The sequence below is a fragment of the Palaemon carinicauda genome, chromosome 22 (assembly GCF_036898095.1).
Source record: "Palaemon carinicauda isolate YSFRI2023 chromosome 22, ASM3689809v2, whole genome shotgun sequence".
Classification (NCBI taxonomy): Eukaryota; Metazoa; Arthropoda; class Malacostraca; order Decapoda; family Palaemonidae; genus Palaemon; species Palaemon carinicauda.
Genome location: NC_090746.1, coordinates 51,709,691 through 51,727,415, shown reverse-complemented (window position 1 = coordinate 51,727,415; position 17,725 = coordinate 51,709,691). Strand labels below are relative to the sequence as shown.

General features: G+C 33.6%; 1 protein-coding gene across 1 annotated transcript in view; it reads right to left on the bottom strand.

Moving 5' to 3' along the window:
- The window catches only part of LOC137616437 (cell adhesion molecule 2-like), a 316,026-nt gene extending 299,633 nt beyond the window's left edge, over positions 1 to 16,393 (bottom strand). The window contains exons 1-2 of the mRNA XM_068346186.1: positions 16,309 to 16,393; positions 15,448 to 15,647 (exon numbers count right to left, since the gene is read on the bottom strand). Of these exons, the coding sequence (XP_068202287.1) occupies positions 15,448 to 15,514 (67 nt within the window). The 5' untranslated portion in view covers positions 15,515 to 15,647; positions 16,309 to 16,393. The remainder of the gene's footprint in view (positions 1 to 15,447; positions 15,648 to 16,308) is intronic.
- Positions 16,394 to 17,725: the final 1,332 nt, after the last annotated feature.

Below are 17,725 nucleotides of genomic sequence, written 5' to 3'. Positions count from 1 at the left end.
TAATTGCCAGACATCTATACCTTTAGCTGTTTCACTACATACACAGACAATTCCTTTGCACACCTATCTTGAACAAAATATCCCCCTCCCATTTCAAGATATCCACAATTCTAGTCAATCATTTCTGAGTAAGATAATTTTAGACATTTAACACTTTCATCAACTTAATCGTGATCAATATTCCCCATTAGCTCATCAAACCGCCTTCTTTTATTATGTTTCACATTTATCAAAAATGAAATTAAGAACCATATGAACCGTTGATACGAGAGTTGAAAGGGGAAAAAAATTACTGTCGTATTGAGCTCTATGAAAGAAAGACAACCATTCACGAGTATATATTATATTACGTATTGGCTGGTTTATGTTTAAGAAACTTTTGTTAAATACTATTTACTAGATTACTAAAAGTGGACACTTATACAAAATGCAACCGAGTTGCTTTAACTGTGTCCCCCAACAAGCATGCATATTACATTGATGGGGGATTAGGTCGTGTGTACAATATGGTGTCAGTCCTAATGTACGGTAATTACGCTGGCATTCTGGGACACTAATGTTATGTTTCCACGTAAACTACATCATATTTCACGTTGCCAATGAAATCCCGGGCCATTCTACCAAATACGGTGTTACAACATTTTGGTAGATTTAGTTAGGCTTCTAAATACTATCTCTACTGTCAGTTGCGTCAACGGAAATCATATAAAATAATTTATACATTATATATATGTGCAGTTTATGTATGTATATATACATATATATATATATATATATATATATATATATATATGTGTATATATATATATATATGTATATATATATATATATATATATATATATGCATATATATATATACATATATATACATATATATATATATATATATACATATATATATATATATATACATGTATATATATATGTACATATATATACATACATATATACATATGTACATATATACATATATATATATACATATATATACATATATACATATATACATATATATATATATACATATATATATATACATATATATATATATACAAATATATATACATACATATACATATATATACATATATGCATATACATACAGTATATATACATATATGTATATACATATATATATATATATATATATATATATATATATATATATATATATATATATATATGCATATATATATATATATATATATATATAAAACTGAAAATCAGTTTCCCCTTCACTCATGACACAGAGAGAGAGAGAGAGAGAGAGAGAGAGAGAGAGAGAGAGAGAGAGAGAGAGAGAGAGAGAGAGAGAGAAACAGTACTAGTATGAAAGAATGTTCCTACTTAAATGCTCACCTCACAGTGCATTATAGACATACCAAATAAACCTTATTTGACCAAGTAGGTCATTGGCAACACAGATGAAGTACAAGTGTTTACAAAGATGTCGTCATACAAACCTTGAAGATAAACCTTTACGTACATTGGTATTGTAAAGCCTCATTCAGCTATGCTAAGAACGAAAACGCATACACAACTTAGGAAGTCCAGATAATAAGTATGTTTGGCAACCTCCACCCTCTATAAATCAGAAGTTATAATTATTGTAATTACAGGCGACAGGAGTGTTATAATTACATATAAAAAAACACTATATTTCATCTGTGAATATAACATTTCCCGTCAGTTTTTAAATGGACCCTTCATAATATAACCTTGAAACAATAGTTTGAAAAATCAGTCTGTTCATCTACGAGTGAAAAAATATGCCAAACTGAAACATAAAAATCAAAAAGCAAAAATTCCCAAGTATTTTCTTGCAACTTCTGGAACGTAAACACAATATGAAATACTGGCACAATCGAGAGAGAGAGAGAGAGAGAGAGAGAGAGAGAGAGAGAGAGAGAGAGAGAGAGAGAGAGAATCATTAATCGTATTAAATGAATCCATGTAACTTACTAACACATCCCCAACAAGTTATGCTCGAAAAGAAAGTTGTCTTACCTTTAATTGTATCAGGTCCTATTGCACACTCGGGGTATGTTGAGTGTGAGATTCTACATCATAACCAACTTGAAGTTATAGGCTATGCTCCTAATGTCTCCTTGGCCTTGACCTTTTGCATAGGTCAGGGTCCGGACAGACCCAGTGATATCTAATTTTTTAATTTCGTGTATTATGAACTACACGACCCATCAAAAATGAGGGTTAAACATTTAGATCGCTATGTACTGTATATACAGATTCAAACCTTCCCACCCCCTCCCCTTTCCCAACCACCTCTCGGAGTAACACCACTCACCAGGGTATGACTACTCCCTCTACCACTACCCTAAGAAAGGGGAAAGACTGAGTAATCATACGTTTGACAATCCCGTTCAGCGTGACATATATATATATATATATATATATATATATATATATATATATATATATATATATATATATATATATATATATAGCTAAATACTTGCTCTTTATTAGATAAGAGAGATGACTCAAACAAGAAATTCCTTCTAACTTTTACTTTCAGGACTTTGTTCATAAACCGGTGAAAAGCAATTCATGACACCATCTCTCCCAATATCCGAACAATTCGCTGACATTGACCCTTATTTCGGATGGCATTTGGTAAGGGTTTTGACATATCCAGTGCTATCAAAAGTTTCTAACTCTTCACTGAAGACACGTGGGCTAATAAATGACTTCTTCCTTCCACCGGTTCCAGAAACCTTGAACTACTTACACATACCTTGGATATGAAGTCATGACAAGGCCTATGATCGTATTGCACTCATTATATAAGTGGACTTCGCCATCTCTTCCACTTTAAAATTATGGAACTGATTTTAAATGGCCCCCATCATTTCATTCCATATCTCCTTATTATTACACGTTTAAATGATTGCAGAAAAGACACTGCTAAACTCTTAGATCCTAAGCAATTCTATGTTTAATAGGAGCTACTCCAACTCTTACATTTTCTCTACTATCTAGACATAAATAAACTTCCTTCTTCCTTTCATTGACCTTGACTTTTGATCAGGATTACTCCCTTCTCGCTATCTTTCTTTCATCTTGCTATCTAGCTCCTTAACATTTACTTCGTAATGCAACTACAGGGGTTTACCAACAGCTGCAACCTTGCATTGAATGACATCCTAGACCCCAACACCAGGTCATATAAGCAAAAGAATTAGGATATTCTATGAAAATCGTGTATCTGCACGATTCCTAAATCATGACTTTATGATTCTGAATTCTGGATTTAAACAAAATATCCTGATGTTGTGCTTATACTATGTCTCTACCTGTGACCTTGAAAATATCATAATGTACTTGATTCCAGGTCATAATAAATCCACTGGGTTCATTAACCTGTGTGTCAAATACGGACTGCTAATGTTAATCAATTTAGTTATATCTATAACAATGCATGACACATAGAAGAGCAGACAAAGAATGTGATTTTATCTACTCTCCAAGGTTTGCAAACGTTACATGATCTACTCGTTTGGTGAAACAGTATATCTAGCATCTAAAATCCTAAAAAATACCTTTTTACAAAAACTAAAAGGAAACAATGTAACAGATACACAACAAGGCCTATACAACAAGATCCTATAACAAACACAATTAATACCGTAATAGCTTAACCATAATTAACTGTTAACTAACCACATAGCTACTCAAGCAGAAAATCGCACACGCAGAGGATTAGGCCTATTTATGATACCTATTACTACAGGTGAGATTTACAAGGACAGGTAGTTCTCTCGCTTAAGCCTACTGGATGTTAAGGGAGTGACTTGTAGTGTGCTATACAGGACTTTCGATGTTATCACAAACCCATTATTTCAAATAGATTTATTGTCTGAGGGTTTTGAAGCTTAGGGGCAACACGTTTTTCTCGTGCTACAAAACAGATTAAGATCAAAGGAACTTTTTATCAATTTCTTAACATGGAGAGAGAGAGAGAGAGAGAGAAAGAGAGAGAGAGAGAGAGAGAGAGAGAGATTATAAAACCTAAGTTTGAGGGAAAACAAAGAAAGAAATTTTTATAAAACCTGAACTTGAGAGAGAGAGAGAGAGAGAGAGAGAGAGAGAGAAAGAGAGAGAGAGAGAGAGAGTAAACCTAAGCTTGGGAGAGGGAAAAAAAGATTTTTTTTATAAAACCTGAACGAGAGAGAGAGAGAGAGAGAGAGAGAGAGAGAGAGAGAGAGAGAGAGAGAGAGAGAGAATCATAAAATCTAAGATTGAGAGAGAGGGAGAATAAAGAAAAAATATTATAAAACTTAAACATATATATCCTTAAGACGTTATTCCTCTACTATTGGAATTGAACATTCGCATGTACAAACTATAATATCATCATTATATCATAGTAGCATGAGATCTAATGAATAGACACAAATTATTATTTTAGATTTTGCAAAAACTCAATCTAATTAGGTTTGCCTGTATTGCTACACAACATTACACAGCGTTAAAAAATCTTAGTGTCCATTAATGAACGTGAAGCTTAATTTTCTCTTTCGATGCACCCATGCAATAATCGATCACCAATGGCGTTTGAGCAACTGTCTGTGAATAAAAGATAAACGTATCTGTCTCTCTTGTCACATCGGTCCATTCGCCGTGTCCAGCACGCACGATTTGTCTGATTACACAGAAAGCACAAAGGAGGCAATGCTGGTTCCATTTCCGAAACTTCAGCGCGGAAATTAGATTTATTCAGGCTATAATTACTGAACGCTATATATTTTCTTCATGGATTACAATACGATTTTCTACAGTCTATCCTCACTTCATAATACCAGGACAGAGCCCTTCTAATAGAAATGTACACTAATCACAATTATGCATTATAGGTTTTAGACACCTACAACATACATATGTATATCTACATATATATATATATATATATATATATATATATATGTGTGTGTATATTATATATACATATATATATATACATATATATATATATATATATATATATATATATATATATATATATATATATATATACTGTATATATATATATATATATATATATATATATATATATATATAACATTTATGTATAATGTACAGTATATACATATTTATGTATATATCTAATATTGCTCCACGTTTGCACTTACGTAAACTAGAAAGTATCTCAACTTTCATATTTGATTTTGACGGCATTGCACTTATCAATTTAAAAGAATTGCATAGTATAATGGGCTCTACTTTAATTAAAACAGCATATGATAGTACACGCTGAGAGAGAGAGAGAGAGAGAGAGAGAGAGAGAGAGAGAGAGAGAGAGAGGACAAACAATTTCAACAACGGTTTACTTATAATGACAAAACATAAAACCGGTGAGCATCTAATATTTAGTAGCAATTTGCTTGTCATTAGCATAACTAAGACCTGAACTAAACCGGTCTTTTCCATCACTGTCCTGAAAGAAGACCTCTTCTTTAGTCTTCTTACATGTAGGCCTACTTGATTTATTTTCCTATGCTAACGTTCCTATTTCAGGGAAGCCTTTACATACAGAATATCAGGAAAGGGATGTTTTAGTATCAGGCACTATCTATTACCGTAATCTCGTACCAGACCCCAATTAGCTGGCTATACATATATGCCTAGGCAAGTCTAGCGTAAAGCAACTCTTGAATAAGTCTCAAATTCACAGGACCAAAACCTAAATATAGTATCTTTTAGATCTTGGTTAAGCCAGCTACAAGAATGCCATCAACATCGTTATCGCTACAATTACATATAATTTCTTATACATGTATAAGAAGAGAAATATTTAGCAAAATAAGACTTTAATTGTACATTTAAAAAAATTCATAAATAGCAGTAATAAAATATATTCATAGTAATTTTGTGTATGAATACTTCTGTGTATAAAAACTGTTGGAAATCAAGGGAGAAAGAATACTAATTTCTATATTTATCTAAACGTCAGATGTTTTTTTTTTCATAGAATAAATTACGGAGATTGTACTCAGAGTTCAATAAATATACAGTATTTTATGCAAGTTACTCTAATTTTCACAATTATTTAAAACCTATCTAGTGTAGAGAATAAACGTTCTAGAAGAGTTACAGCAACGGCAAATTAATTTACAAAAACCAGGCACTATTGGTATAACATGAAAATCAGGCAATATCTTAGTCTACATACTCTCTTGCAGTTCAGTTCCACTTTACCCTTATCAACCGGTCTCCCTCTCCCTCACTTTTTCCCTCCATTCGGTTCGGATCCCCCCGGGGCGGCGTTCATTCATAATGTAAAGTGTTCTCACGCTTTTGGGACAGACCCTGACCGTTCCCTTAACAAGCCTCAACTAGGTAAACCCTTCCCCTCTCTCTCTCCTCTTCACGCTGAGAGAGAGAGAGAGAGAGAGAGAGAGAGAGAGAGAGAGAGAGAGAGAGAGAGAGAGAGAGAGAGAGAGAGCAGATCGCTTTTTAGCCCATCGCTAACGAATTCCGTAGTCTCTTTAAATTCAAAACACCCTCCGGCTAATACCCTTCCCCGAGGTACAAAGGATTAGCTAACTGATGGGTTGCTATTACGCTCTGAACATTTATTGATGAGGTCAGAGAAAAACGAGTTACGTGCCCCAATGATTGAAATGTTGCTATGGGGTTTGTTGGATGCACACACACACATGCACACACGATTCCTCCACTGAAACCATCAATCTAGGCTTTCAACTTCTGTCATGAACAATAGAATAGGGAAGACCAAACTCAATGACAAGTATTACGTTTTTTCTTTTCTTTTAATCCTTTCAAACGGTATTAAAAACGGTCTGCCATTCAAAGTACTGTTCATCATGGAAAGCAATGTAAATTTTTTTAAATCTTCAAATCATACGAATGGATGTTTGCTAACATGATTAAAATATCTGAGAATGGACCTTATATCATGATTATTCTCAAATATCTCTGAACCTCTCCTCCCATGAATGCCATTTCTGCAGGTCTTCTTTAATGTCCTTATGGTAAAGACTTTTCTTATAGTACTTAAATAAGGAAAGGTTTAGAACATTCATTTTCCGGACGTTTAAAGATATTCAATTAAGAATTGTGGTTACTAATGAAAACTGGCTTAATCTATATTTATATGATAACCATCAATAAAAATGTCTATATTATTCATGAAAAAAAAATTATGGTGACGAGGCAAAATAAAACGACACGCCATAATTGTAATTTAGGAAAAAAATCCAACAACGTAGGAAAACCCTTCCATGTTTTTCTAGCATAATACCAAGTTGATATATTTCACATGTGAACAAGTATGAAGTGAAAATATATATGAACTGAAACTTGCGCATAGTTGGAGAGAAAAATGATAAAACAATAACTGGCAACTTCATAAAGTTTAATATTACCATAAGCATCATAAAAACAACCGTCTCCTGCCATAGCTTTGTGTTGCTTCTTAGGTCGAGGGAGTATTGTAACACTCACTTCAGCACCAAGATCATGACCACTAAATATTAACTGAACAAGACTTACGGCCGAGAAATATAGTAATTTTACTACTGCCTTTCAAAATTTAATATCCTATATTTACACACACACACTCATATATATATATATATATATATATATATATATATATATATATATATATATATATATATATATATATATATATATATATATATATATATATATATATATATATATATATAAACTAGTTTCCCCACCAATATTTTAGTTGAAAATGCGCATCTTTTAATCAAGTATTTTAATTACAACTTGGCTATACAAATTCATTTTCACTTAGATAAAAGTTGATTTCTTTCTCTTCTTCTTTGCAGCACACGTACTGTTGAGAGGTGCTCTTAAAATGTCTCAATTGAGTTTTATTCTTTGCTCAAAACGTTCAGGAGTCTTTCTCATTAACGTTATTGATCGATATTCCAGGATCCAATCTGTACCTTTCACTAATATGATATCAGTTAAGTCTTTATCATCACACTACTTAGTAAGACCTCTATATAACTAAAGAGAATAGTAAAAATTTATGAGCCTAAACGGTATACAAAAATTATTTCTAAAGGAAAAGTAAGATACATTATGAAAAGTTCACCGTTTCAGGGAAACATGTAGGCAAATCTTGAACTCATTAACTACTAAAACTATTATGCTATTATTGAGGAAAATCAAATTTGGGTAACGTCACTTTGACACAATTATTCTTTTTACGAAAGAGAATGTGTAGAATATAAAAACTATCCTTAATATGCACGAAATCGATGATGACTCGTCAAACAAATCGATAATTATCAAAAGGGAAAACTCTGCCCCCCTCCTAATCCGTTCCGCTATTTAGTAAACAAGCCTTTGCATCATATGATCGAAAGTAGGAAAATACATCTAGCAGCTACCAAGTCTACTATTTCTGCTACTACCGGCACTATGTAGTGTCAGTATAGCCCAACATGGAAACACGGTCACGCAAAGCGATTCAACTTTAATAAACTAATTGGCAACTCCCATGACGTGCAAGTTGCCAAGCAACGCAAGGTCAATACAATTCGGTATTTTCTTTCACTAAAGCCAGAGGAGATAGCTTCAGAATACAAATAGCATTTTGTTTTGCAGTTACGGCTTCATGACACTGTTAAAATAATGCAATCAACAATGGTTAAGGACCACTAGGGAGACCTGGTTTGCAAACTACCGTGGGAATCCTCCAGAAATTAATATGGGGCCCCATTGTTTAATTTAGGCACTTTTAATGGGAACCTAACCCTCCGTGTTTCCTCGTGGACCCTCAGAAAAGTTTTTAGTCTTAAAATCCACCAAAACTCTTCTAAAGACAAATTTTCTTATCTGACAATTCACTAAAGAAAATTCAAATCATCAAGACCTAAACCAACACAAATCAGACCCACGGAAAGAATAAAGATTATGATTGTGAGAATATTTTATACCTATCATGAATAGGGCAGTAATAAAATGTCAATATCTACAGGACATAAATCAACAGTAGATACAGCAATATGCTATAATTCTAAATGAAACACATCAAGAATATCCACATCATATGCTAGCCAATTTAGAATTCATTTAATTAGCAGTTTCAAAATCTTTATGATATAAGGCTTTCGTTGACTGTCAATTTTAAAATCCTGAAAAAAACATTTTTGCATATATAAATACGTTAGTGTTATAAACCAAAGACTAAAGAATACATGAGAGAGAGAGAGAGAGAGAGAGAGAGAGAGAGAGAGAGAGAGAGAGAGAGAGAGAGAGAGAAGGAGAGAACTTACACAATATTACACCAAATATCATGAACATATGAATATAAACATTATGGGCATACTTTAGACGTTTTACAGTATAAATATTTACAATGGAGATTTGTCATAATTTTAAAATCTGTTATTAGTGTATTGTTTCAATCTCATGCTGAACCTCCTCCATTTTTATAAAATAACATATTACAATCTAATTATTCATCATCTTCAATGGGTTCTCCTGTCCTTTCGTAATACTACTCTTTGCTTATCTTTTTCTTTCTAATCACCCTCGTTTGGACCAGAGGTTCAAATTCATTCCCAGTTCACGCCAAAGTTGAAACGCTTCGCGACCATTAAAGATCTCATGAGGTCTATATCATGTTGGCTTTATATGAAACAGGATCATTTCTAAGGACATCACAGCCAAGAGACCCGGTGTGTTCTAGATTATACAGGACTATCCCCCCCCCCCCCCCACCGAGTCCATGGCCTTATTGGACTATGGCGTGGATAGGTAGAAGGGAAAAGTATTGGTTTTCCTTTACAATAATACAGATTTACTACATTTTTCGACGATTTATAATGCACATATTTACTAACACTATTCGATACGTAAACGTTTTACTTTTGGTCCGGACAAACTGACTTTCATTTTTTAACAAATACTGAAATCCTATTCTTAGCGTGTTACTTAGCCATTGAAGATCTAATAAATAGAATAAACAGCTTACAAGAAAACCATTGCTGTGGATTCAAATGCACATTGAGCCAATTAAAAATACGTATAGACTACCTAAATATGTAACTTATTCGAAGGAAAAAATTCGTATACTGTTAAACATTAGATCGTGAATAACTTACATGCAATGGGAGTCATGTGTGGGAAATTATCCTAACCAGACTAAGAGTAGAACCTATGATCTTACCATGGTTAAGATAGCACCTATGGCCCTACCTTGGCTAACAGTAGCACCAACGATCCTACCCTGACTATTATAGGAGTAGTGTCTATGATCCTTCCCCGTTTAAGAGTAGCTAGCATCTATGATCCTACCCTGGTAAAGAGTAGTTAGCATCTATGATCCTACCATCCATAAGAGTAGTTAGCATCTATGATCTTACCCTGGTTAAGAGTAGTTACCATTTATGACCCTAACCTGTGATCCTATCCCGGTTAAGAGTACCGCCAGCTGTACATATGTCTTTCTCGGTTAGAAGCATATGTAATCTTTCTGGTTAGAACCAAAGACTATATACTGAAGGAAGATAGTAAAGCTGAGCCTAATAGCACTCAAATGAGTGTGCTATGAAAAGATGCCAGATACTCCCATCCGAAACGAATGGCTCCATCTATTGAGTGAGCGGTTAAACATTCAGAGCCGCAATCCTTACGGGAATATAGGATGGAGTTCGATTATAAATAATTTGCATTACTACGTCAGTATATTTTATTCTTATATTTATGACGTTCTTAAATTTTAGATAACTAAATTGTAATATTACAAATATGTACATTTATAGATTAAGAATACATATCCTTATGTTTCTCAGTCTGTTTTTTTTTTTCAGATTTTTTCAGAAACTTAATAGCTATGTCTTATAATTTAGTTGATTTTCTAGCAATTTCAAGTATTGTATATTACAATTCTTTTTAAATATTCTATACAATATCACGTTCCAATAAAGTAAAACATACTGTGATGTGTAGGCAATTTGATTACAGATTGTAGGCCATTGTAGAATGATATTAGGTGTATATAAAACACAATTGTAATTTTCTTTTATTGAAACGGAAATGCATGATGGACTCATATAAACTCTTTAGTAATATAAACTAATAAATGTATAGATATACAAACAAAAGGAATAAAATAACTCACTAAATTGAATCACACATAAATATAATCAAAAGGGGATGGAGATGGAAATAAGGTAGTATACAAGCCAACCAAAAATGAAAGATAAATCACATATAAGGAACTTTCATAAATTGTACATAAGAAAACTAACAGTAAATAATATCGTGCATATAAAAATTGTAAAAACAAAAAAAAAATAATAACATACAAGCAAGCTAAAATTCCATCATGAATTACATCCAAATAAACTCTAATATTATTATAAATATGAGAAAACATAATACTAAAAAAAAAGATTTCTTCATGAATTGAATACATCGCGCAAACATAAGACAAAGCAAGTATGCAAACATAGAAAGCACAGACAGTAAACACACATTCAATGTTCATGAAAATACAAATACAAACAAATACAGTTTACAAATACTGTAAAATGGTAGTCTTTATTTAGGAAATAGAAAAAAAAATAAGAAGACAAGAAACAGTAACAAAATAATATGTTGAAGCAGTATACTCCTGTAATGTTACTTAGGTGTGCAAACATGCTGATATTTTCATACACTTATAAGTTAAATCAAAGTTAAATATAATACATACCACTAAACATGTTCCTAACGACAAATATGTCAGGTCCTGAGAAATACATTATTTCAATAGCTTTATGACCAAATAAAAGTTTGAGAAAAGTGTATTGCGGATGCCTAGCCTTAATCTTATATCCAATATCACTAGGGCTTACTCATTAGTAGCACATATTTCATGTATTATACTGTTAGTACTCACCGTTCTTTGTCCTTGGGGAACCTGTGAAACACCTAATGAGGATCGGTTTCTTTTCGTTTATTGAAAAAAACACACTGTGACTATTCACTGCTGGCGCCATGATTTCGTTTGTGTCAACTGTCAATTTCTGAATATAAACAAACAGACGACAAACGACATACCTACAACGCCATCTAAATTCCGAGCGGTCAAACTATTGCATTCACTTTGGAGTTGCCAAATAGTGTATTAACATTCTATTTTGAGCCTTCCTATCTTCCTTCAGTATAGTCTTTGGTTAGAACTAGGGTAGCAGTCATAAAAGATTCGGCCACCCAAGTTCCAACTTATAAAATTAAAATTTTCCAAATCCTGGTCAAGGTATGAGTGTTAACTAAACAGCTTCGGTGTACAGTTGGCCTTAATAATTCCAGTACACTTCACAGGAAGCTGGGACCGTAAGATGCACAGTATACCAGGTAACGCTGTATTCAGCAAAAGAGAAACTGCTGACAACGCTGACTGTAAATCAAAGTCGCTAAGTTGCAGACTCGTGATAAATAGCACCTTATATCAACCTACAAAGTGTTGTATATAAAATATTTGCTTAACACCACTTTGCAGGATTAATAAAAATGCTTTTGATCACGTGTTTACAAGCTCAGCGACTTTGTTTTACAGGCAGCGTTGCCAACAGTTTCTCTTTTGCTAAACAGCGTTATTGCGATAAAGTTAAGCATAAGTTTCAAATAACAAACCTAATTATGTAGGCTAACCTAGATTAACTAAAATTGTGTATAAGGGGTTACGGACGTATACCTCACTCCTCTATAACTATCACCATGCTTCGTAGATGAAATGATGCAGTTACGAAAACAATAGCACTTCACGGAAAAGGGGTTTACTCTTTGTAACTTGGAAAGATCTCCTAGTTGTAACATGATGCTCTGAGAATATTAGTGATATGAAATATTTCATTAATATCGTTCATACATTGGATAAAGGATTAATATTGCCATTCATTCTCCCATTTCTTATCAAGTTTCCACCGAAACATTCGAATATTTTCCAAGATCCGTGATAAGCTCATTCCATGAGTGGGCGTGCCTCTGCTGCAGTTCGGGCATAACCGAATCGATCAAAGCTGCCCCTGCGAGTGCAAATGGACGAGGAGGCCCCAAGCAATACAACACCCTCCAAACACAAACACACCAAGCATAGATCAATCCTACTCTGGGTTGGGTTATTCTATTCGCCTCTCGCCTTTACATTTCTAAACACCCTTGTATAGGCCTCACGTCAGATAGGCCATGTGCAAAGCAAAGGTGGACAACTCTAGCTCAATGAAACGTTTAGGCCTACATACATTTTTTTTTCTTGAGAGAATTTCCATCATATATTACAAGTTAATTCATCCGAATTGGCAGTGGGAATTCGTATACCACTTACAACTAGAACAAACTTTCTTAATTCCATCTATAAAACACGAACACTAAATGGGGAAACCAATTCGACAAACGAGAGTTCGAGAAAATTTCTATAAAGACCAACAGCAAATCGAATGAATTAACTTAGAAGAAAAAACCGGTGGTCAATAAAACGGTTTAAAGTTCAGATAAAAGAAAAATCTGCAAAATCAATAATCACGAACACCGACAATAAAAATGATGCACACATTATTCGGTTCACGAATACATACGTATAGCTTATAACAGAGAGCACCTAATTAAGGAGTTACTGACGTCACGTACACCGGCTTCCCGTAATACTCGTAAGAGATAATGAGTCATGAAATTCTCTTCCTCAACACTAATGACAAAAATAATTAGTAATAACGAGCAAATAAATATATTACACACTAAAGGTTCCAACGCCCTTGCCTAGTTTTAAAGCTGGGAGAATAAGGCTAGAATAAGCCTAGCAGTGAATTTGGTATAATAATGAGTAATTAAGCAGTTACTTTGTATAATAATGAGCACTGAGATCTACGTGAAAAAAACAGGAAACTCCCCTAATCATTGGGACGACATATAAATTTCTTTCGATACCAGTCAACATGGTTTCATACTTTTATTCTGGTTTTGTCACAGCAGACTTTACTTCATTAACATTCCTGAAACTTGTCTAAAATAATGTAAAATCATATGATAAACAAGAACTAAAAGACATTTGTTTCAACACCCACAATCATCACAAGGCAAATGACTTAACAGGTTTATTTTTTTTCTTGCCCCCACTAATTTGAAGGCACAATCGATCAAGCAAAGATACAAGTATACCATTTTGAAAGTTCATTTCTTACATTACGTTAAGACTTCAGAAGACAAAACTATGCAGGGAATGGATTAATGTCAGATGACTAATCTGCATAGACCTAGGTTTACTGATATGCTCCAGTCTCGGAGAGTCGAGTACATTACTGTATGTGCAAGTAGAAATATTGTAGATAACCTTGCTAAATGAAAGTGTTTTTCACGAGATAAGATCTGCTTGCAAGGAAAGAAAAATTTCAAATCTGAAACCATACATATGTCTATTAAACATATCTTTCAGATCAAAACGAATGTTTCAACAGGATCACATCCAAATATATCACATGGTGCACGATAATTGCGTTTCCAAAATATCACAACTATCACCAATCCATATATTTTCAACATACCGATATCATCACCCATTTACACATTGGTAACAAAACAGATAGCATCCGAGGGTAACATGATTAAAAGGTCCACATAGGCCTATCATTAAGTTATTTCCGGAGTAATCTAAACAAATGTTAAAAGACCAAGGAATAAACTATAATCATGTTGACTAAAGGGGAAATATTTTACATAATCTGATAAAAGAAAACATAAAGACTCCATAAGGTCGAATAAAAACCTTTGAAGGGGCAACATTGTTGCCTGTCTGGAATTAGCCTAGCTGTCTAGACCACATCTAGGTATTGATAAGCCTGTTATTAACCTATATTCTCTTGTATGAAAGCTTGCTCTACTGTGATAAACATGTTAAATAACAATTTTAAAGACATCACTTTACGAAATTACTATCAATTATATATAAAGTCTACATGCATTTACACTAAATATGTGGCAATACACTCATATATATATATATATATATATATATATATATATATATATATATATATATATATATATATATATATAGATAGAGATAGATTATAAAACAAAGCATAAATGAAAATACAAAAAATATATCTGATATTTTACGTCCGAGTTTTATTATAACAATCAGTTGCACCTAACTTTACTCTCCACAAGCGTTCTTCAGTGTCAATGCAACACAACTACATTGGTACCCATGCCATCTTATAATTTGGCAAGATGAAAAAAAATTGTAAACATAGGCTAACCTGAAAAAAATAGTAAACATAGGCTAACCTATATGTCAGAGAATCTCTCTTTTATAATAGGCTGTCTGCTTTTAACAATTGGACTAAAAACCATAGGATATGTTCACCTGAATGTATTTTGTATAATCCTTAGTCCTATATATGATTCTGACATTGACATGACTAAGCGGATGCTTACCTTGTAGAATCAGCAGAAAAACTAGGCTGGTACACATCGCAGTCGTCGATCCTTCTTTTGATGCCATTGCTTGTTAGTAATTAGTTAGCTAATAACGGAATTAGTCCAATCTGTTAGTTGCACACTAACGACAGAATACAGAATCCACTTTTTTCCACAATAACTGAAAGGAATGTTTTGCGAGAGCTGTTTCTACAAAGCTAAAATTCAAACAATAAGGTTAATAAAGCACTTGTACAGATTATAAATCGTAAATTTCGCTAAATAGTTATTATGAAATGGCAAAGACCTAGGCCTAGTTCTGATGAGTGCAAACAAACACAGGAAATAAGGTATTACCGAGTGGACAACTCGAAAAATATTAACTAACAAACAAATAATGGTTAGGCTATGTACTGTTACTGACCTGTTAATAAAAAAAAATGTGTACTAAATATAAACAAGTACAGTTGTGGTTTCTAAATAAAGAACGCAAATGTAACTAAAGGGGACCTACTGTAAGACGTTTCTTGGCTTATAGTAATTGTTTAGGGTCAAATTTGAAAACAAAAATCAATGTCCGATCAAGTGCAACAATCATCTTCACCTAGTAAGTCACTTCGGCGATGACATGATGTAGAAACACATAATTGGTTCCAAAATACTATGCAAGTTTCATATCACCGCCATTCACGTCAACGTGGTTGCCTATATACACAAACGTTTCATTTTCCCATATTTTTCAATCATGGCTACACCTACAACAATGAAACTGCTCTATGGAATTTTGATAAAACCAAAAATAGCATGTAGGGTAGTTGTCACTTGAAAATACTCATTAATTATTCTGATTTGGCCACAAGGAGAAGAAATTGTACACACAGGAATGCAGCCTGCGTCCTACTACCACGACGTTCCACTCTCAACTGGCAAGCGACAACTCGGGGAACTGGGAGGCCGCTGAACCTAAACCCTTGAGCGCAGCGACGCAACATGAAGCACATGTCGCTAGCTCGTTATTTTAGATTTGTTTTCCTTGCTTTAATCATATTAATACTGAATGACAAAGATATGCAAATAGGCTCTATTGATAAGACATATTTCAAATCAGAGTTTTTTCTTGTTCAGTCTTCAGTAACAATTGCAAATAACGAAATAACGGTCTGAATGTAGCATAAACGTTTCCTCATTCAGCGTTTGCAATATAAAAACATTTTGTCTATACGATAGTAACAAATTGGAAAACATCACAAAAACTTGTAAGGGTATCTCATTACGTCATATATTTTACAAGATTAACCAAGCTTTGTGTTTCTTTGCTACAAATATAGCGATAAGCGCTAGTTGCATCTTAGCAATGGGGATGGTCATAGGAGAGGGGACAGAATTCTTGCCGATCAATTATTGCGCGCGCAAAAGCTAGTTGCCAGTTAGTGCTTTTCTCTGTTGACGTCGCAAGTTTGAGAGAGAGAGAGAGAGAGAGAGAGAGAGAGAGAGAGAGAGAGAGAGAGGGGGGGGGGGCGTTATTTTCGTGCGTAGTAATTTATCATATAAACAAAGGGTAATTACGTACAAGGACTATATATATATATATATATATATATATATATATATATATATATATATATATATATATATATATATATATATATATATATATATATATATTACTTGCTAAGCTACAACCCAAGTTGGAAAAGAAGAATGCTATAAGCCCGAGGGCTCTAACCGTGGAAATAGCCCAGTCAGGAAAGGAAATAAGGAAATGCTAGAAAAGTAATTGACAATTAAAATATTTTAAGAACAGTAACAACATTAAAATAAATACTTTATATAAACTATTAAAACTTTAAAATAGCAAGAGGAAGAGAAATAAGATAGAATAGTGTGCCCGAGTGTACCCTCAAGCAAGAGAACTCTAATCCAAGACAGTGGACGACCATGGTACAGAGGCTATGGCACTATCCACGACCAGAGAACAATGGTTTGATTTTGGAGTGTCCTTCCTAGAAGAGCTGCTTACCATAGCTAAAAGTCTCTTCTACTCTTACCAAGAGGAAAGTAGCCACTGAACAATTACATTGCAGTAGTTGACCCCTTGATCGAGGAAGAATTGTTTGGTAATCTCAGTGCTGCCAGGTGTATGAGGACAGAGGAGAATATGTAAAGAAAAGTCCAGGCTATTCGGTGTATGAGTAAGCAAAAGGAAAATGTGCCGTAAACAGAGAGAAGGATCTAATGTAATACTGCCTGGCCAGTAAAAGGGCTCAATCACTCTCTAGCAGTAGTATCTAAATGC